The 23272-nt window shown below is 34.2% G+C and overlaps 1 protein-coding gene across 1 annotated transcript in view; it reads left to right on the top strand.

Moving 5' to 3' along the window:
• Crb1 (crumbs cell polarity complex component 1) overlaps window positions 1–23272 on the top strand; it is a 192685-nt gene that overhangs the window by 36646 nt on the left and 132767 nt on the right. Inside the window, exon 2 of the mRNA XM_058586069.1 lies at window positions 22484–23065. Coding sequence (XP_058442052.1) covers window positions 22484–23065 — 582 coding nt within the window. The remainder of the gene's footprint in view (window positions 1–22483; window positions 23066–23272) is intronic.

The following is a 23272-nucleotide window of genomic DNA, read 5'->3' as shown; positions in this document are numbered from 1 at the left end:
GAGAAGAAAATAAAGAACTCTGCAAAAATTTTTAAAAATTAATAAAAGAAAATATAATGATAACAGAAAGATACATACATCCATCAGTGTAAAATTAGGATCCTGCACATTTATAAATTTCAGATCACAATTTGGAAACTTAATAACTTGCTCAGAAAAAAGTCTGTGTATAAAGCAGATATATGAAATTATAGATTATATAATTATATAATGAAATGATATATAATGTAATATATATTATATTATATATAATATGTAATAGTATTATTATATAATAATATGTAATGTACTATTACATATTATATATAATATAGTACATAATTATATAATGAAATTATATGACTATAAGAGTAATTCTTCTAGGTGGCTTTATTTTATAGTATTGTTATGGGGCCGGGTCCTTCCTGGAAATTGAAACAGCATGAAGTGCACCTCCCACCACACCCCAAAACTCAGATTCTTGAAATCAAATCAGAAAGATTTGGACTCCGTCTCTCAGAGTTACAACAATGGGTTGTTAGAAGGGATAGGAAAGGGGAATGTGGACTCTCTCAAGGGAGAGAGTGGTTTCTCTCAGAGAGAAGAGGAACAGTGTGCCTCTCCTGCCCTCCAGTTTTATTGTGGGATCCCAGGAAAGAGTTTCTGGAGAGTCCTGCACTGATCTACCTCTTGAACTTTGAGAGCACGATGAATCAGACTTTCAAGTCTCCACTGCCATGAGCACCCCAGGTCACTTTGGCCTATGCTGACTGGTTCTAACTAGAACCTGTTCTTACAGATTTTATGGTTAGGGTGAATTATCCTTATCTGTCATGACCTGTGTGATGTTTACTCAGTTTCCCTAAGCTAGGGCAGTGAGTCAGTTTAGAAATATTAAAGATATGAGAAATTTAAGAAATAAGACAAGACATGAAATAAGTGAAAAGCAGGATCTGATGGGGACCAGCTCTGGTGGAGACTGGTTCTAACTCCATAAAATGGAGTCTGTGGGCTTTATTTAAATAAGTGGAAACACTAATGGGTTTCAGTGTAAAGAACTTCCTGAGGGAACAGGAAGAAGATGGCAGAAACAACTCAGGTGAAGCTTAGCAGGTTAGGCCCGCCTCCTCTACTTTTGGGGCAGCTGTGTTTGAACCTAGGGCCGTGAGCTAAGGCAGGGCATCAGCATAATCTGGGCATTCTTGAACCAGGGAATTTCACCCAGGAGTTCCCAGAAAAGCAACCTCCCTGCCTTGTGGTGACTCAACCATAATTCATACACAGCCTCTAACACTTATCTCCCTGAGTTCTGTGATCTGGTTTGTGTAAGGCTTACAACAACCTCCCCCTGCCCCACACACATACACATACAACCTCCCACAAACCCCCACCAAAGTAACTTGTGTTCCTCTTATGGACATTATTTTAGGCCTGTATTTCTACTGCAGATAACAGGTAGTTTCTTGAGGAATGTAAAATATCCTGCCAAACTCAGCCAGGCAGGTAAATTGCTTTTTAAAAGAAAAAGCAAGTATGGGTCAGTACAATGGACCTAACTTATAGAATTATTTCCTTAACCTCATGTTCCCACCACTCACATTTGTCTGTCCCCTACAAGCATGACCCCAAATAAATTGTTTACCAATACAAATATATGCAAAATCTTGGAGACTTCTCCTGAGGGAAAGACACATACTTGTCAATACATCAGTCCTTGGAAGAATCATAATTTCAGAATACTCTAATAAGCAATGTTGATAAGGCTGTAGGAGAAACGACTATGATGTGTTTTTAATTTGTTATTTAACTTCAATAAAAGGCATAAACTCGTTTTCTTTATCAAACATACTTGAACACCTTTACATGGCAGGCTCTGTGAAAGGTGTAAGAATAAAGCACTTGTTCAAATCTATTGAGGCATAAAGTCCAGTAGAGAAGGTAAGGTGTTGAGGATGGGAATAGAAGAGTACACTATACCCTTCAGACTTGGAGGAAGTGCCCTCTTCTTTGCTAGGAGCATTTTGCTAACATTTTATTTAATTCAGAAACCAACTCTCCTAGGTTATTGCTATCCTTATGATGTATGAGGAAACTAAGGCTGAAGAAAATTAACTTGTCCACAGTTATATGTCTTATAATAGGAAAAGAATCTGATATTGTAATAGGAAAAGAGTCTGACATCAAGGAAGAGGATGAACTTTGGATGCATAACAACCATGATAAAAATGATGTTTCTATTCTGTAATGAGGTGTCTACCACACTCAGTAACTCTCCCTTTTTAAAAGGTTTGTAATGTGTTACTTACCTGCTACCTCAATAGAGGACACTTGGAGAAATTACATTTACATATCTTTGTAAGTACATATACATATATTTATACATACAGGTATATTAAAATATGTATAAAAATAAACAGTAAATAGTAACAAAAACTATGTGTGCACACAAAAATCCAGGAATAAAACCTTAATCTACTTCTATAACCTCTTATAATAATGTCTTAATTCAGTTTTGAAAATAGCTTTAAGCTCACAAGTTCCCTAAAAAAATTCTTCAGATTTCAGGCGTCTATGTACTACATTCAGAATTTCTGCTCTGATGATAACAATGCAATTTCTTAATGTACCACTGTCAACTTAGAGGTAATATTGTTCCACTTCACATAAAATATGAAAACATTACTACAGTAAAGTTTTATTAACCTTTTCTGCCCTGTGTACTATTTTTAACATATATTTTATATCAGCATATGATTAAGCCCTACAACAAAATATAATAGTCATAATAATAATAACCGTGATCAATTTTGCTTTAAAGAACAAATTTTCTATCAAAGTAATTCCCAAAAAAGCATATGCATCCTTTTGTATTTACTAAAATACATACTAATTAGAATGCTCTTCATGCCTTTGTATAGAAGCAAATTTTCTTCTGATGTGGATTCCCTCCAACTTGAAGAACCAGATATGCTAATGGCTAAGTTTTCCAGCTTCAGTTATCTGAATAGATTTTCATTTCAGCACCATTTTTAGAAGGTATTTTCACTGATGTGGAGCTCTAGCTTGACAGGTTTTGTTTCAGAGATTCCTTTTCATTGCCCACTGACTTTGTATTTTTCGAATGAGAAATTAATCATCAGTCTATTCATTGGTATGTAATATGGTTCTTCTCCCTGAATTCCTAAGCAGTTTATCAGTGTTTGCTTCCCATTTGTTTCTAAGCAATTTTCTTTTCATGTGTCTGGGTATGATTTTCCTTGTCCCTTCAATCTCAGTCTGAGTTTTTCACCAAATTTGGGAAATATTTGGTCATTTCTAACTCATCCCCCCCCCCCCTTGGGCTGTTGCTCTTCTCCCTCTGGGATTCAATGATACCCAAGGAAATTTGCTTGGAATTATCCCATGGGCCACTGCAACTACCTTCATCATTTTAAATATTTTGGCTCCCCATTCTTTAGATTGTGCAATTTCTGCCTTTAGATTCATAAATCTTTCATTCTCTGGTCCCAATGTACTATTCTTCATTTCAGATGTAGTACTTTTTCAGTTCCAGAATTTTCAGTGGACCCTTCTTACAGCTTTCCTTTCTCTGCAGAGATTTCTCCATTGTTTGATCATATTCATCCTTTTCTAAAAGTCCTTGAAAATATTATTAAGCTATTGACTGTTAATTTCAATATTTGAGCATTTTGAGGTAGGATAGAAGGAATAAAATAAATAGATAGAAAGGAGACATAAAGGAATGAAAGGAAACATGATTTAATTTACAAATTCTACATACTTTTCCAGGCCTCTCACTTCCTAATCCAGTCTCTCCAAGCCAGTTATTCCCAAATTCCTGATAAATCTGTAAATTTACCTGTGTATTGTAAATTAACCTTCCCCCAAGTAATTGATTGAGTAAAGAGAGAGATACATTATTTTGACAAACCCATACTTTAGGGGACTTTCCAGCATCATCAGATAATTAAGACCAGATCATCCTAAGGACCCAGAGATTGATCAGACCACCAGAAATTGCCTTGAGATCAGCAGATTGATATTGTAGTAGCCCCTCCCTCTTCCAAAGAGTCATAATTAAGCTTCTCCAAAGATCCTCCCCATAATTGTTCTTACCAATAGAATTTTGCAAGGAACATCGACAGGATGTCGGCAAGATTTCTGCAGAGAGCTCAGTGTGGTTGAAATCTTCTTATTTCCTGTAAGTGCCAGGTTTCTCTTTCTTGTAAAAGGTAGCAAGCTTGTTGCTATACAAAAATTCCTATTTCTGTTTTCCATGGTAAAAACTTGTGGAAACCTCTGTCTATTCTAAGAAAATGGAACGAAAAGTACTTCTATGCAACCTCCCATTATGTAAATCTCCTCCCTCTGAGTATAAAGTTTAAAGAATTTCCAGACTTGCGGTCCAGAAATTTTTAGGTATTAACCCCTCTAGACCACTGCAGCTTAAATAATTCTTCTTTCTAAAAATTTCTTGGGTGTCCAGCCTCATCTGTCATACATCAATATCATTCCTATATTCCTTCCCCTACCCATAACTCACCAACTTTCCCTTAAGAGCCAGAAACTTCAAAACCACATTTCTTACTCTCTAGATGACCCATTCCCCTTTGAATGTGCTATTTATTCCCAAAGGCATCTCTCTTGAGATTGCCCCATTCCCCCTTGAATGTTTTTCTGTTTTCCTCAATAAACCTCTGTTTGTGCTTCTGAGTGGCACATGCTCAAATCATTTTCATAATATATTCCAAGAGGCCACTGGTCCTGAGTCCAGTATCTCCTCCTCTCTGAGAACTCTTCAGACACTTTTTCTGAAACACTTCCGCAGTGACAATTTCAATATTTATTCCCTTTTTAAAATATTTTTTTAGTTGTAGATGGACACAATATTTTTACTTTGTTTATTTATTTGTATGTGGTGCTGAGGTTTGAAACCAGTGCCTCACACATGTGAGGCAAGTGCTCTACTGCTGAGCCACAAATCTGGCCCCTCAATATTTATTTCTATTGACTATGTAGGTCACACTTATCTGCTTTTCACATGCCTAATAACTTACCATACACTGGATTTTCAGATGATAATTGTGGGGATTGTTTTGGTTGTGTTAGTTTTCTTTCAAAGATTTGGAATATTCTGGCACACAGTCAAAAAATTCTATTTTCCTGTAAATTTTGGTTTCATTATCTGTTTGATGGATCTGTCTTGGTTTTGAACTTACGGTGTCTTCCTTCCTCTATGGTACCATTAACGCCAGGGCTTTCTGGTTTTTCAGTGCTTGAGATGCTCTGGAAGTCTCTCACTCTGAGCTGGAACTTCAGTGCTCTAATTTTTTAAATATATATATTTTTGTATTTTAGTTCATCTCTCCATCTCTCAGCAAATGATATTTGCTAAGCTCCTGAAGAACCTTGATGAATAATGGGTCTTCTGGGCTCCTTATTTATTGTTTTCTTCTTATATGCTCTGAACTGGCAACTAATTGTTTCTGATCTCATCCTCCTCTGATCAGGAACATTGCTGCGGCTCTGATTGTTTGCCTTCTCTCTTCCCACTGCATAAAAGCCACTCCAAGAAGAAATTCCAGGAGTTCATGTACTTTCATGTATGTTCCATTAAAAAAAAATCTAGTCCTGCACTAACTCTTCTCAATACTGAATATACTTGCCTGGTACCTTTCCCATGTCTCTAGTTGTTTATATCAGAAGGGTAAATGTTGAACCAGCAATGCTGTTTTGGCCAGAAGTGGACATTGGTGAAGGCAGCTATCTCTTAAAATTACTAGACACTTAGTAGGAGCTTAATCAACAGAAAAATAAATTGGTTAGATAATGTGTTTTATGTAAAGAAAAATGTGATCTAAGACTAGAGGAGATCTTTGCATTATGTCTGGTCACAGTGAGTATGATAATTTTATTTGCTTTGAGTAATCACAGAAAAATATCTCAATCAAAGGTGACTCAATCAAAATAGCCAAACTAGGTTTGATCACATACAAAAAGGTATGAAACATAGCCTTGCATCTTTGTGTTAATCATTATTTTACATGTTGGCATTGTTGGTTATTTTATTGTAACCACTTTGGAAACTTCTTAGAGTTGATTACAAATACTGTGTCAAAAGAGTTCAGCCAAAGACAATTTCAGAGAATTTCCTTCTCTCACCTTCAAAGGTATACTTGCATAAAGCTAAAATAGACAGGTGTAAGCCAAAATGTGCTGAGTTACAGAAAATCCACACATGTGGATAAAAGTATCAGAAAGAACATTTAATTTTTCCATTCATATAGACTCTCACTGTGGAATGATAGATATAGTTCATAATTATAAACATGCAAACAGAGACAACAAGCTGAAATAGAGAAATATTTGCATCAACTTCCACATTTTTTAGACTTGTATAAAGAATGTGTTTAATTAACAATAATCTTCAGATGCAATTAGTGAAGTTGTTTGATTTGCTCAAAGTTGCTTGCTCTTATTTGAGTGATCGTGCAATTCTGTTTTGGCTTTGGGAGTACTCTAGGTATCCTGAAAATGGCCAATGCATACTTGAATAATATAAATTAATCCTTTCCAAATAAAATGTTTAGAAAATGATATTTTTTCCTTATACTAGACATTCTAAATGATAATCTTAAAAGTGAACTGAGGTCAATAGCAGGGGACAGTGTTTATCCTAATATCATGAGTTTGAATATTCACATTTGATTTGCAGTAATCTTTCCTACCCAATACCGGAGGGGTCCAGGTTTTAATTTAAGAAGAAATCCTTTCTGAGATCTTTGCTGGGCCAATAGGTGTTTTAAACATCATTGCTGTGATTGTCATTGTGCCATGTTATCATATGAGCTTTCAAAGTAAGATTTATGTATACATCTACTCCATGTCTTTAAGAACTAAAAAGACATAAAATATGACTAGCAAATTTGCTAGTGTTTCACATGCAAAGCAAATCATATAAATAGATGAAGTTCAAGGCAGAAAAGTAAAAGAAATAATTGTGTTTGGTTTTGTTTGTATATACCCTTTTCATACAAAAGAGTTCCAAAATTTAATGTGTTATAATTTAGAATGTGTATGTTTTGTGACAAAGATAATAATTAAATTTTAGTTATCAGAAGTTGACTTTTACATTATGGTAAATTAGAATTTAATAATATCTTTTTGTAAGCTATCATAAGAACATCACCCTATATATTTAACTTGACTTAAGCTGGGAGAAATAATATGAGACAAAGGTATATTGTTGGGAAATACTCCAAAATGTCCAATGATGGCTTCAAAATATGAGAATATTTTCATAACTAATTTTTAATACTATAAACTGATAGACAAAAGAAATCTGTTTAATAATTTAAAAGCTGGTTTGGTTACTTCATTACAATTTCTTTCCTCTAACAAGTTGAGACAAAATACCATGGATCTATTTATCCAGGCTCGCATTTTTCTCTCTTATTTTCTTCTCTTGTAATTTATTTACTCTTTTTTTTCCCTTTGTTTCCATCAACATAGAGCATTCAGAAGTAAAATTATCTTGGGAAGGGGGATGATGGCAAATGGATGAAAACCTAGCTTCTTGTCTTGTGGTGGTTACTATAGCAATAATCATGATGGGAGATTTTCAGCCGCAAGTGGTTTCTATAACAACATGATACGGTGCTTTAGAAATAGACCTAAGGTAAATAGATTCTTTCTGGGTCTCTTAACCCTTTTATACCACAGGATTAGCATCCTTTGGGAGAATAAATATTAGTTGGCTAATTTGATGGAAGCCTTTAAAATATTGCTTTTACTTTATAAAGATTAAGATGTTAATTATTTTATAAAGCCCTGGCTAGAGCTGCTAGGATCTTAGGCTTCTTCACTTCTGGAAAAAATTGGTAGCATCCTTAGTTTAATTCTGCAATGAAACCGAAATAGTCTCAAAGCCATATCATTCATAGAATTCACCAAAAATGTGAGAAACCGTGAATTTTCCTCATTAGAGAGTTTATTAACTCTCCCATTAGATCACCGAAGGCTTTTTTTAGTGGAATCATTACACACTGACTACACCTGGGGAGGTCCCTGGTGGGTATTGATCTTTCTGCTTCCATTAATGGGGCCTGAATACTTATCCTTTGTTATGCTATTCCGTGTGCTCTAAGTTAGGGATAGTCTCTATCTGAGTATTACAAAAGGAAGTTCTGTAAAAATTTTCTGAAGGAAAGTGTTAGTATAGTAAAATACAACATCCAAGAAAACAAAGGTGACCATTTCATTCAAAATTATCATTCAAGAGTCTTATAAGGGAAAGATCAAGGGAATGAAGGACATGTACATGACACAAAAACAGTTTGTGGTAGGCTGTATATAATTTTTCAAGAGAAGGAAAGGTGGAAGGCTTAACTTTAGTGGTAGAGTCAGTAAAATATAGGGAAATGGGTATTAAGCTTGCCTGATTCAGTTCGATAATGAATTATCAATTGCTAGTAACTCTTAGGTTGGATACCAGAGGTATATACAGTGATGAATAATATATGGACATGTTTTAAAAGTAAATTATCAAGAAAAAGCATTGTTATTAAACAAAATGTTAATAATATAATCAATTTATTGTTGGAAATTAATGAATCATTTGCTTGAATTCATCATTCTTTCCCTACGAACGTTCCCTAAATTGTAACCACAAAGGCATAGCCATGTATTTAAAAGAATGATTTCATCTAAGGTGTTATGTCTTATGCATTTTTTACAATACAGCTATTCTTATATTTTGTGCTTTTCTATTCAGTTAAACTGCCAATTCCAAATATGAGATAGTCTCTTTCAACTCTCAGAAGGATGTCTGCAGCCATGCATCTCCCTCTGAGTTTTAAGACAGAGCTGCAGTATTTTCATTTCCCTGGTGTTTCATGCTCAACAATGAAGCCTCAGAATTCATTACATATGCACTTGCCATAGCCTTCTAGGGTAGAGTTTGCCAAATGGGTCCCTGGGAGATCAAGAACTGTTCTCCATGTGTGTTATGAGGTTGTGCAGATGAGCTAGGCACGTCTGTGTACACTAAGACCCTGCTCAGAGCAGCATGTGCCAGAACACACTGGGCAGGGAGCCATTCATAAACTCTTCAAATTTTTATCCAGACCAAAGGCACAATGGCATCACAGTTGTTGTGCTCAGAGCCATGGGGCTTTTAGCTGAATCAAAAGAAAATGAAATATATTCATGGTGGCTTCCAAGTTAGCCAGTAACCACAGTAACCTGGGTTTCCCCCAAATTTGGTCCACAGCTTAGAGTGACCTGACAGAAACACATCATTCTCTCTCTGTTCAAGTGTAGTGAGCCATAAAGCGAGCAAAACAAACTTCCAGGGGTAAAACCAATTAATCAGCAAAGCAAACAACCAGCATGTATTTATGGCAGTATTCGGGGCATACAGTAGTATTCAAAGTATGTGATCAAAACCAAATACGTAGGTCATATGTATAGGTACATTGACAAAACCTAGTACAGTTTCTGAATGAACAGTTAATTTACTAATTGTAAAACAAATGCATGGATAAGTGTTAAATTGTGTCTTAACAACATTATGTTCTGTGGCTGCTAAGGCTGTAAGATCAATAAAAATGAAAAATATGGAAAAAGTACACCTCTCATGGGCTCTAAGGAAGTGTACCATTTAAAGACATATCATAATTAAACTTTCAGAAAGTAATTTGAGCTGTCTTTATTCATGGCTACTGGGATAAAAGTGTCATAAAATAATATAAATTAAATTCTAAAAAACTAACATCTTACTCATAACCACACATTATTTTTCCAAGCTTTAGATGGCTGTACAAAAACATGACAAAGCTGTCAACAGCTGCAGTGTCTAATATAGTAGCTGCTAGTCACATTTGGCTTTTGGGCACTTAAAATGTGGCTAGTCAGAACTGAGTGTGCTGTAAGTGTAAAATATACACAGGATTTCAAAGACTTAATTTTAAAAAGTAAATATCTCATTAATCATTTTTACATTGATTGCATATTGAAATGAAAATATTGTAGACATATTTGATTAAATTAAATATGGTGGAATAAATTTTGCCTGTTTGTTTTCCCCTTTTAGTGTGGTCACCAGAGGACTTAACATTACATATTGGCCCACTTTATACTTCTGTTAGCACTGGATAAATGCTTGGTAATTAAGTGTAGCCCGTGGACACAGAGCCGTAGCAGTACTCAGGAGCTTAGTAGAAATGCCAGATCTCAGGCCTTATCCCAGACCTTCTAAGTCTTTAACAAGATCCTCAGTAGTTCATATGAACATTACTGAGAGGTGCTGATTGAGATAAACTTTTAGGTGTGTCTTTTTGTGATTCCATCTTCTTTCTTGTTGTTTATTTGTTTTTCAAATAAATGTTTTGAAGTCTTCTCAGCAGCCTGATCTGCTACACTTAGATGCACAAAGTTGGTAAAGTTATCTGACATTCCTGAAACTTTGTTCCATATTTATAGAATGAATATCATTCTACAATTAATTTTTTCTATAGGAATTAAATGGAATGATAGGTTAACAATAGGGCTCTAGTTTGGGCTGTTCTCATGTATTTTATCAATTTTGTTTTTTCTGTAACTTTATTGTGTATAGTTTGTTTGCTTAGCACTCTGATAAGAATCTAGTGGAAAATATTAAAAAGTTCAAAACCCTTTTTAGAACATAGGTATCATATAGCTAAATATTTCTGCACTATAGCTTTATTATTGATATTGAATTTTTAGCTGTTGATTGCTGATTGGTTTTTTTATTTAAAAAAAAACAGGTCTGTATGAATGGGAACAGTTTATTTTTTTAATTTAGGACATTTTTATCTTTACCACAATAATTTCAATCTTGGCTTAGTAGAAGCAAAGGAACTAGTAAAATGTAAGCCTATCCCATAAGTTAAAAGGGTTATTTAAAAGCCTATCATTATTAAAATATACATGGATTATAATAATGTCAGAAAGTCCAGTTCTGATTAGCTTTAAATGAATTTAATGCCTAAGGAACATAATTAGATCCTATTAAAAGTTTCAATGATTAACATTTAGTAAAAAGTGACATTCACAATTTATATCATTTAGTCATATTGCATGATGAAGAGTTGTACACCTTCTACTAGACAAGTGTGTATGGTTGCAGCCAGAGGCAGGAAGCACTTACCCTAAAGACCAAGACTGCAGCCAAAGCAGACCTTGGCTTAGGTGTACAGGATGGGTAAAGGAAGATCCAGAGGCTTTTATTCTCATGGGGAAGCTTTGCAAGAAAAAGAACTTTTTGGAAGAGTCACCTATTGATTTCATTTGTGATGATGTTGATACTCAGAAATTATATATAAAAGTATTTGGCAGCTGGGCATGGTGGCGCACTCCTGTAATCCCAGTAGCTCAGGAAGCTGAGACAGGAGGATCTCGAGTTCAAAGCCAGCCTCAGCAAAAGTGAGACACTAAACAACTCAGTGAGACCCGGTGTCCAGATAAAATAGGGCTGGGATGTGGTCAAGTGACCCTGAGTTCAATCCTAGTACCAAAAAAAAAAAAAAAAAAAAACAAACTGGCAAAATGCTTATCACATGCAGGTGTTTAAAATATGTTTATAGAAAAGTTTCTCAGTGAGGTCATTGCCCTCAAAAAAGGAGATGATAGAATAGAGATAGTGAGGTACAGATGACATCAATGAACCTTGGTCACAACCTCTTCTCAAGTGGAGTAAGGAAGTCAGGCTTCAAAGAGTTTGCATGTGAATTAATTGTGGTAAATATGAAGGTGTTGGGCACCTACCTGGATTATGAAGTATGATTCTCAGAAACTGTGCTGATGATAAACTTGTACTTCTTAGGACTACAACAACTCAAAAAATCTTTTTTTCCATCATATAGTCTCGTTTTTCTAGAATTTATTCATTTAACTATGCTTTTACAAGGAAGGCATTGACTATGAACGTGGTACTCTGAAAGTCAATAGAAGAGTAACATGACATAGGTGCATTAGACTCAGGCAAGGAAAGGCAAATAACATTGATTAAAACTACTCCATGGAGCTGGGGATGTGGCTCAAGCGGTAGCGCGCTCGCCTGGCATGCGTGCGGCCTGGGTTCGATCCTCAGCATCACATACAAAAATGTTGTGTCCACCGTAAACTAAAAAATAAATATTAAAAAATTCTCTCTCTCTCTCTCTCAAAAAAAAAAAAACTACTCCATGCCTAAGTTTTATAAGGAACTTTATATATGCTACCTTTTTTACTCCTAATTATAACAGCAACACAAATGATGATGGCTGATAATGCCCACTCTGTGCCAAGTACTGTTAGGCTTTTATGTACATTAATTTAAACCTCATAATAACTCTATGGCATAGGTACCATTTTTATAAAAATGGAAACTGAATCAGAGGTTTTGTTTTGATAAACTCATAGAACTAGTAAGTAGCAGAGCCAGGATATAAAACCCAGAATACAAAATCCATGCTTTTACAAATTACACATATGGTTATCAATCATCTCCTTTAAAAATAAGGAAACTGAGACTCAGTGATGATGATTTTCTTAAAGTCATCAACATGAAAAATAAATCTCTGTCTGATCATAAAACCATTCTCTTTCTATTAAATGAAATTGGCCTCAATTTAGTTTTTAAGATTATATCTATGTAAATAACTTTATATAAGATAGTGAACAGATAGTTTTTAGATGTAAATGAATGGTCCTAGAAGCCCATCTCCTTCTTATTTTTCACTAGTCCACATGGATTCTATCATACTGCACATCAAAGTAAGTGCCTTAACTGATGATTTGTTCTGCTTGATTTTATCAAAGAGGTCAAAGGAAGAATTTCACAGCAAGGCTTAAAGGAGAATGTAGGTAGTTTTGCTCATTCATTCATTATTCAACAAATTGCTATTGACTACCTATCACGTGCAAACCATTTTAGCTATGTCCTGAATAAAGATGTGCCTCTTCTGAATCACCCCTCCCCATCCCAGCCCTTAAAAGAATTTCATTTTCTGCAGAGAGCCAGGACAATCGAAATTCAACCAACTACTTTTTCTATTTTCATAAACTGAAATTTTTCGATCTGGATATTTTGATGCAACTCCAATCACATTGTTTATGTCATCTATTTCATTCTAACAGGCTCATAAGCAAATATTTTTTATATCTTCCATATGAAAAAATTTATATAAAATGATATCAGAAAATATTCATTGGGTGTCATTGGGAATATCAAATTTTGTATCCATAAGTCATATTTAGTCCTCTCCTATTATTGTTTATGTAAAACTAAGCTAAATGTGTATTAAATACAGAATGAAAATAGGAAGAACTGGTGCCCCAAGTCCCTGCCATCTCCCACTAGTTTGAGGAATTAAAAAAAAATACAGGAAAATACATGTCTCAAAGCACTGAACTTAAATAATTTTGTATATACTAGTGGAAGTATATATTGGTAAATATTCAATGAAGCTAAATATGGGACTCATTAAAATTTTTATTTTAACCCAGATATGAGCAATCATCGTAATTATATCCACCATTACTTCCTGTGAGGATAAATTTGATTCTTAAAGTTACTATCAATAAAGAAGAGACCAAAGACAGAGATGATTAGAGTTATATGGGAATAATCAAGTTATAAAATCCTGAGAAAAGACTGGGCATAGTGATGAAAAGAGGATATTTAATTAAAAAATAAAAAATTCAAATCATCAAATATTAAAAATTATACACTTACATATGCATATATGTGCATATACATGTACATAGTTTACACATGAAGGAACTTCATAAGGGTATGACCCAGGATTATGATAACTCATGCTCAAGAAATAATCGTGGGACATTTTTTATGCATAAATAGATGCTGAGGATAATATGAAGAAACAGTAGATTCTCAGAACAGTTAGACTCATCACAGCTTTCATAAGTTATTTTTCTGAGCCAAACATTTAAACATCATTCTAAATTTGTAATTGGATGATAAGATTTTCTTGAAAACACAAACTGGAGAACAGATGATTCTAATGCTATGCCACTTTTAACTCTATTTGATCCTGACCAAGCCCAGATACCTATGGAAAGGATGTATTTGGCATATTGAATTTGTCCATTGATAGACTTTCTATGTAAACCTCCCTTAGATTTATGGGTTTTGTTTTTCCTAAAATAAAACTCTTTAAATGAAAATTATTATTGAATTGGGTATTTTTATTATTGTTGTTATTTTGTATGAATCTACTTATTTTTTTATTAGCAATCCCAAACTATCTCTAAACATCTTCTGTAACAACAAGTTAGCATTTATGAACACTTACCATATGTGTCAGCCAAGTATTTAAATATATTTATTTAATCTTCATTAAAAATGCTAAGAAGTAGGTTCTACTGTTTTCCTTTTACAGATGAGGAAACTTTAAGTCTGAATGGCAGAGCTAGGCTCCATTCAGGTCTGTCTCACCCTGCCACTGAATTATCCTTTCCGGAAAATCTGCCTGAATTTGTTAATAGAAAAGTCAACAAAAATACTGATAATAAAAACAACTGGATAAAATTTTCAGGTTGATGATTTCAAATCAGAGAATTTCCTGTTTCGTAGAGAAGTACATTAATACCATTAAGGAGAAATAACTCTTACACTACTGATAACAATCTCTGAGGAATTTAAATATTTTTCCTTAAAGCATTTATCACTCTAAATAAATATATTTTACCTTATAACTAAGGTAAATTATCAATATGACTTTTTTCCATTACTAAATATATATATATATACATATATATATATATATATATACACACACACACATAGATAATTACTAAATATATACACACATAGATAAGAAATACATTTAATGTTCTTTGGGTCTTCATCTTCCTTAAAACTGTTCAAATTAATTTTTACTTCTCAGCAAACAAAAAGTATTTTATTCTAGAATTAGAAATACTCAATGAGAAACAGATATAATTATAGTAAATACATAAAATCTTTTTATTTCTTCTGTACAGAAGTTTTCAGTTCTCTGTTCTGAAACCCCAGGGCTCTTGGAGGCATCTCCAGGGGAGGCAGGAGGCTAGGCTGACTGTGGCAAAGGCCCCTCTCCAGGTTCAATCTGAGCAGATCTGCCTTCAAATTTATACACTGGGATTACTCATGACATTTTTTTAAAAGTAATTCTGCCACTATTGAAAAAGCAAAGGAAATCGGAAGGAAGGAAGGAACAAAGGAACGAAGGAAGCAATGAAGGAAGGAAGGAAGGAAGGAAGGAAGGAAGGAAGGAAGGAAGGAAGGAAGGAAGGAAGGAAGGAAGGAAATGAACAAAGTTTAAAACTCACTACTGTAGAACTTCTTATAATAACCAGTAGATGGCAAACTTTACTGCAAGGAAGCAATTTTGCAGCCCATGTATATTGGTCTGCAAGTACCAATTGCATTTCACAGTCAGTAAAATTTTCTTCTGTCCTCATATGAAAGCTGCACATAAAATCCTCTATGGTCATTTTCCTGGGAACTAAATTTCAATTATAATTTCAAATAATACTATAGGCTTTTTATGTGTTCATTTAAGTCTTGTTCTAAAGATTTTTCACTATTAAAATTTAATATTTTGTTGTTTACTGAGGGTACATACAATCTGCTGGATATAATGAAACATATGACATATTTTTATCAAGCATTGTGAAAAAATTTGGAATAATCATAAACCTTACCTTATGACACTCCTATCATTGTTCTGACCATAGTCTGCTTTGATTTCCTTAGTTGGTTATTTAATTATTTAATTTAATTGGTTGCTTTTAATAATGCAGTCAATTGCAGTTCCTTTATATATTTGAAAGATTGATTTGTTGTTTTTTTTTAACAGGAAATTGTTTGGTTTTTTAGTACAGGCAGTTGAAGCATTAGTTAATATAGTGCCCCCCTGGTGGACTGCATTCTGAAGAGAGACTGTTAGCATCTCTATGGACATTCCATACATATATGTAGCAAATAGGGCCAACAATACAATAAATGGTCATGATTGACAGGTAATCTTATCTGGAACCAATCCTAAAAACACCTCAAAGTATACACAGAAACAAATAATGAAAGGTGCAGCCAGGTTGTAAATCTACCTACATGGCTTTAAAAAAAGTTTTTATCAAATTTATTCAGTAATATTTTAAAAATTCCAAGTGTTAAAAGGGAAACAGCCACATTCCTCTGAGCTCTGCACTCCTGCTTCTCACTCATGACATGCATTCCCCAGAAATAGCTACTGAAAACTCTCCTAATTATTTCTCCTGGTTTTCATTTATATTTCCAAATAATGGCTGAATGCTTGTTTTTTAGTTTTAGATAATGATATAATCTATTAGAATCCTATTATGGTAAAAATAAATTTAATTCTCCCCCAGTTCTCACATACATGCACCCACACATGCAAATCTATTGTTCCCAGTATCCATTATATCATTACATTGTCACTATTATTATTATCATAAGGTATGATCTCAACAACTACATATTCCTTTCAATTTACCTATTGATTTCACTTAAATATACTGATTTCATTTACTTTTACTTTCTGGTATAACTTTCAGCTTTCCTAGAATTAATTCCAATGAAAGTTTTTTTGGTTTTTTTTTTAAGTTGGTGTTTCTAGTTTTCTATTTTATCTCTAACTGGTGCCTTGTACTTTTTTTTTTTTTTTTATGCCAGTAGCATATCTGGCCTCCTGAGATCTCTTTTAGGTTACATCTTTCATTTCTTTTTTTGGTTAGATTCCAAGTCTCCTAGATCCCACAGCATCTTCTTTTTCAGTTTCACTGCTATTTTTGTGAGCATTATCCCCCAGAATCTTCCTGAAGATAGAGCATGGCAGACAGCTAAAAATTGGAACCTGTGAATGCTAAAAAATGTTTTTCTTCTCTTCAAATTTGATTGGTAGTTTAGTAGGGCATAGAATTCTGATTTGGAAATGACATCATCTCAAGATTTCTGAGGCATTGTTCTAAGATATTCTAGCTTCCAATGCTTCTGTTGATAAATTAGTAATTCACTGATGCTTTGTAAATGCACTTTGCAAATGTTCCATATAACAGAAGCTTAGAGGATTTTTCTCTTTGTCCCCTGATGTTCTGAAGTTTCACAGTGATATGCTTTTGTGTGAATTAATTATTTTTCCCTCATTTTTCTTGGGCACTCAGTAGAACTTTTAAATCTATAATTTTATTTGTTTTCAGTTCTCATAATATTTTCAATATTTCTGTTACAATTCTAATTTCCTTCTTCTCGCTCTGATTCCTTCTTTCATAACCACCAACATTTTTAACATTCTCTTGTTTGAACTCCTTGTTCCTTATTTGTTTTTCTCTGTTTGAAAATGACATGACCTTGTACATAGAAAACCCTTGAGATTCCACACACACAAAAATCAAAGCTGTTAGAACTGATAAACAAATTCAGCAAAGTTGCAAGACACAACTTCAACATGCAAAAATTAGTTGCATTTCTACACAACAACAATGGGAATCTGAATAAGAAATGAATGAAACAATATCATTTACCACTTGATTAAAAAAAAAAAAAAAAAAAAAAGGTACTTAGTGTTGGGAGTCGCCCGGGCTCCAAGACAAACTTCCCCATCCCCCTCAGAAGAGCCACCCAATGGTGAGCCCTGCTGACTCACATGATCCTTACCCACCAATCAGAAAGCACCCCGTGCCAACTGTCAAACCGTTAAACTGTCATAACTGTCAAACCGCCCCAGGCTCTATAAATATGCAGAGCTGTTCCTCAATAAACGGGCATTTTCTCCGACGATGAGCCTTGTTCGTTCTTTCACTTAGGATTAAACTTAACCAAGGTAGTATAAAACTTGTATGCTCATACTACAAAACAAATTAAAGAAGACAAAAATAAAGATATTTCATGGTATTGTTAAAATGTCTATGCTATTCAAAATGATTCACAGATTTTTAAATCTCTATAAAAATTCCAATGACATTTTTGCTAGAAAGACAAAAAAAAATCTTAAAATTTATAAGGACCTTTCCAAAAACCTCAAGTAGCCAAAACAATTTTGAAGAAAAACAGAACTGGAAACTTCATAATTCCTAATTTTAAATGATATTGAGGAAAGAACATAGCTCTCCCACAGGCAGCCAGGAGACGGGCCTTGAGACAGGAGGGGAGGGGGCACCATGCCAACCTGAAAGGAGACACCAGGTCTGGAGACACCCTGTGATTGCTACCCCCTGACAACTTCAACCACAGCCACTCCATCTTAGTTACAACACCTGTTTCTGTTTCTTACCTCTTCAACCACAGCAGCCCTTCTGTAATTACATTTGCCCTTATTATCTCTAGCAACAGCTGACCACAAGTAGACCCTAATGGAAATGCTTCCTCTCCCCTTGTGTCAAACCACAAGACTGTACCTGGCCTCTTAATTATGTAAATAAGAAATTAAAATCATGAAATACTGACTGGATTATTAATCTTGGAGCTTGAAGAACTTGATAGGCATCCCTCACTCCACTAATCACTTTTGTGCTGGGTCATCAGATGTGTTTTTTTTTTTAATTGTTCTTCTTTATAAATACATGACAATAGAGTGTATTTTGGCATATTATACATATATACATGGGTTTAACTTATACTAATTAAGATTGTATTCTTGTGGTTGTACATGATGTGGAGTTATCCTGGTCATGGGTTCAAATACAACAATAGGAAAATTATGTATGATTAATTCTACTGCCCTTCCTATCCCCTCCCCACTCCCTTCCCTTCATTCCCCTTTGTCTAATCCAATGAACTTCTATTCTTCCTCTACCCATTCTCCCTTGTTGTGGGTTAGCATTCACATACTGGAGAAAACATTCACTTTAGTTTTTTGAGACTGGCTTATTTTCACTCAGCTTTATATTTTCCAGTTCCATCCATTTACCAGCAAATGCCATAATTTCATTCTTCTTTATAGGTGAGTAGTATTCTGTTGTGTACACTTACCACATTTTCTTTATCCATTCATCTGCTAAAGGGCGCCTAGGCTGGTTTCATAGCTTTGCTATTGTGAATTGAGCTGCTATAAACATTGATGTGGCTGTATCACTATAGTATGCTGATTTTAATTCCTTTGGGTATAAGCTGAGGAGTGGGATAACTGGGTCAAATGGTGGTTCTATTCCAGGTTTTCTAAGCAGTCTCCACAGTGCTTTCCAGAGTGGTTGTACCAATTTTCAGTCCCACCAGTAATGTATGAGTACACTTGTCTTCATGATTCTCGATTTTATTGGAGTATAGATTTTTAAAGTAGCTTCTGATATCATCTGTATTTCAGTGGTGTCCTTGGTGATGTTTCCTTTTTATCATGAATTTTAGTAATTTGAGTTTTCTCTCTCTTTTTCTTCATTAGATTGGCTAAGAATCTATCAATTTTATTTATTTTTTCAAAGAACCAATGTATTTGTTTTCTTATTTTTTTGTTTCAATTTCATTAATTTCAGCTCTCATTTTAATTATTTCCTGTCTTCTATTGCTTTTAGTGTTGATTTATTCTTCTTTTTCTAGAGCATTAAGATATAAAGTTAGGTTATTTATTTGGTGATTTTCTATTTGTTTTATGAATGAGTTCAATGCAATGAACTTTCCTCTTAGATCTGCCTTCCTACTGTCCCAAAGATTTTGATATTGTCTTGCTATTCTCATTTACCTGTAAATATTTTTTTGTTTCATTCCTGTTTTCTTCAGCTATCCAGTGGTAATTTAATAGTGTATTATTTAGTCTCCTGATGTTAGATAACTTCTACTTTTTTAAATTTTATCATTGATTTCTAATTTTATTCTATTATGATCTGAAAAAAATTCAAGGTATTATTTCAGTTTTTTGTATATGCTAAGAGTTGCTTTGTAGCCTAGCATATTGGTCTATTTTAGAGAATGATCCATTGCTGCTGAGAAGAAAGTGTATTCAGTTGTTTATGGATGAAATATTACAAATATGCCTGTTAAATCTAACTTATTAATTGTATTTTTTATTTCTATCGCTCCTTTATTTAGTTTTGATTTGAAAATCTATCGATTGGTGAGAGGTGTGTTAAAGTCACCCAGTTTTATTGTGTTGTGATCTATTTGATTCTTGGGATTATGAAGGGTTTGTCTGATGTATATAGTTGCTCCACTGTTTGAGGCATAAATATTAATATGCCCTGTTGATGTATAGTACCCTTAAGCAGTTTGAAATGGCCTTCTTTATCTCTTCTGATTAACTTTGACTTGAAGTCTACTTTATCTGATATGCGGATAGACACCTCTGTTGTAGTTGTAAAAGATAATTCTTCTAGCCTCTTCTGGTGTGGGGGAATAGGTCTTTCTTTTTTTATTTGGACCCAGGATTGAACCCATGGGCACTTTACCACTTGGCCACATTCCAGCCCCCCCCCCTTTTTTTTAAGCCAGGGTGCCATTAAGTTGCTTAGGGCCTCACTAAGTTGCTAAGGCTGTCTTTGAACTTGTATTCTTCCTACCTTAGCCTCCTGAGTCACTGGGATGACAGGCATGTCCCAGAGTGTGAATAGGTCTTAATGACATATCTGCTCTAACATTCCAGCTCAGTTGGTAGAGTGCTTGCTTCAAATGCACAAAGCCCTAGATTCAATCCCCAGCACCAATAAATAAATAAATAAATAAATATTCCAAGCTCTCTAAGCTTTTGAATGTTTTCTCCTTTATTCAACTAAGTCATGTCCAACATTTTAAATTCATTTACAACCTTTTGTTTCAGTCAATAAACTTTTAAAACTCTGAGCTGTTAACATTAAAGGTAGGATTTTTGTTCAGGGAGATTTTATCGATAAGTTCAGACAGATCCAGCTTCATGGTCCTTCTGTAGTCACCTCAATATCTATTCCCACATGTATTTTTTGGATTTCTGACTGTGTAAATTAGAATTCAAATAGAATTTTTTGTTGTTGCTGTTTGCAGTGTAACTCCTTATGGAAATACCTTTCCCCCACTGGGACTTGAGTCTAATTATAGGTCTTAGAAGCAAAGAGATGTTTTGGAGGTAGGTCCTGAAAAGAATCAGCATCCATTCTTTCTATATGTATCAGTTTCCAAAAAATGCTTGAATATATTATGTTCACAGTCTTTCAGCTGCTTGATTTTAAAAAGTGGTTATAAGAAGTATCCAGTGTCAAACTTTGCATGTCTACATTACCAGATCACATAACAATTACTGCTCTCTTTATTATTGGCAATAGAGTCATTAGTATCTTTAAACCTAGTCCATTCAGAGAACCAATCCAGAAAGAAAAGTTCTAGGGCAAATGGATAAAAGTCTATTAACAATCTCATAAAACCCTCAATCTGTACCTGTAGAAGCTGCTTCCAGTACCAAAATCTGCTTTAATCTGAGTTCTCCATGAAACAGAACCAACAGAAAAAAAAAGAGAGAGAGGGATAAGGAGTTTTCCTAAGAAGATGGTCCATCCTTTATAAAGGCGTATTTGTGTCTTATGATTTAAGAGAATTTTTTTTTCTGTTTTCTATTACAAGCTTGTACTGTTTATAATCTGCTATTACGCTTTGGGGCAGTATTGTGAGAAAGGAATTAAAAGAACAATGTATTATCTGATTCCACACAAAAAAACTGTATTTTATGGGCTGACACAACTGAGGTGTCAAATTATAGAACTTCTCAATATATAAGATTAAGAAAATAAGAATGCCTATATGTTCAGGGAAAACATACTCACGCGAGTATATGATCAATTTGGAAAGAATCAAAGAATTATTGCTTTAATGCAGGTTGTTGTTCCAAATATATTTTTTAAAATACATTCCTAGAACAGTCACGATTTTAGGAAAATGAAAGTTTGCACAAACTTTACTACATCAATGTCCTTGTGACTGGACTTAATCTGTCTTAAAACTGTAAAGTTTACATAATTATTTTGTGTTGTAGTGAGAATAAGAAAGAATATATGTAAAATTTATGGAATGTTTAGTGCATAAACAACTTCAGTAAATAACCAGAATTTTATTTTTATCATTTTTCTGTGCATTTCTCTTTAGAGCATAAGTTGGAATTGTGATAAAACAGTCAAAAACCAAATAACAGTCTTCACTTAAACATTAGTTATATCTTATTCAGAGAGAATTTTGTAATTCACTTCCCAATATTCCCAAAGTCTCCCATGAGAGAATGTGATTTTCAAAATTTTAAGTATATAGGAAGTGTTAATGGTTACTTCAACTCACATTATCTTATACCTGAGAAAGGGAATAAGGAGGAGAAGAAAGAATCTCAAACCAGCCTTTTTTTGTGTGTTTCATATTAGCAACTACATAACAAATTTTGACAAGTGGGGAATTAAAACTCACCATTAGAATGCAGCCAACTATGTATTTCATTAATGAATTTGAGGTGACATAGGGTCTAAAAGAAAGATGTTCTTTAATTTTACCCTCAACAATTTTATAAGTTTAATCTTGATATTTTTTATTTTCTCGTAGATTCTTTTTGCAATAAAAACAACACCAGGTGCCTGTCAAATTCTTGCCAAAACAATTCTGCATGCAAAGGTTTTTCACAAGACAGCAATTGCCATTGTTCAGACATAACCAATAATTTGGACAAAGACTGTGACAACATGAGAGATCCTTGTTTCTCCAGTCCCTGTCAAGGAAGTGCCACTTGTGTGAACACCCCAGGAAAAAGGAGCTTTCAGTGCCAATGTCCTCCTGGGTATAGTGGGATCACCTGTGAAATTACCACTGGTTCCTGTGGTATGAACTCCTGCCAACATGGTGGTATTTGCCACCAAGACCCTGTCGACCCTGTCTGCATCTGCCCTGCTGGATACACTGGAAGATTCTGTGAAATAGATCACAATGATTGTGCTTCCAGCCCTTGCCACAATGGGGCTGTGTGCCAGGATGGCATCAATGGCTATTCCTGCTTTTGTGTCCCAGGATATCAAGGAAGGCACTGTGACTTGGAAGTGAATGAATGTGTTTCAGATCCCTGCAAGAATGGGGCTACGTGTCTCAATGAGATAGGAAGATACACTTGTATCTGTCCTCAATATTATTCTGGTAAGTGTGATTACATCTGCATCCCACATGATGTAATTATATTTTTCCCCTTAATTTTTTTCTGCTTAAAAATATAACAGAAGCAAAGGTGACATTTTATGTCCCATCCAATTGAATAAGAAAATGGTCTAATTCTTTTTTTTATTTAATTGATTTTATTTTTTAAAATATATAACAGAGGAATGCATTACAATTCTTATTACACAT

The sequence above is a fragment of the Marmota monax genome, unplaced genomic scaffold, assembly GCF_021218885.2.
Source record: "Marmota monax isolate L192 unplaced genomic scaffold, Marmota_monax_Labrador192_F-V1.1 WCK01_AAM20220418_F8-fsc00099, whole genome shotgun sequence".
NCBI classification, from domain to species: domain Eukaryota; kingdom Metazoa; phylum Chordata; class Mammalia; order Rodentia; family Sciuridae; genus Marmota; species Marmota monax.
This window is presented reverse-complemented; position numbering and strand designations above follow the sequence as displayed.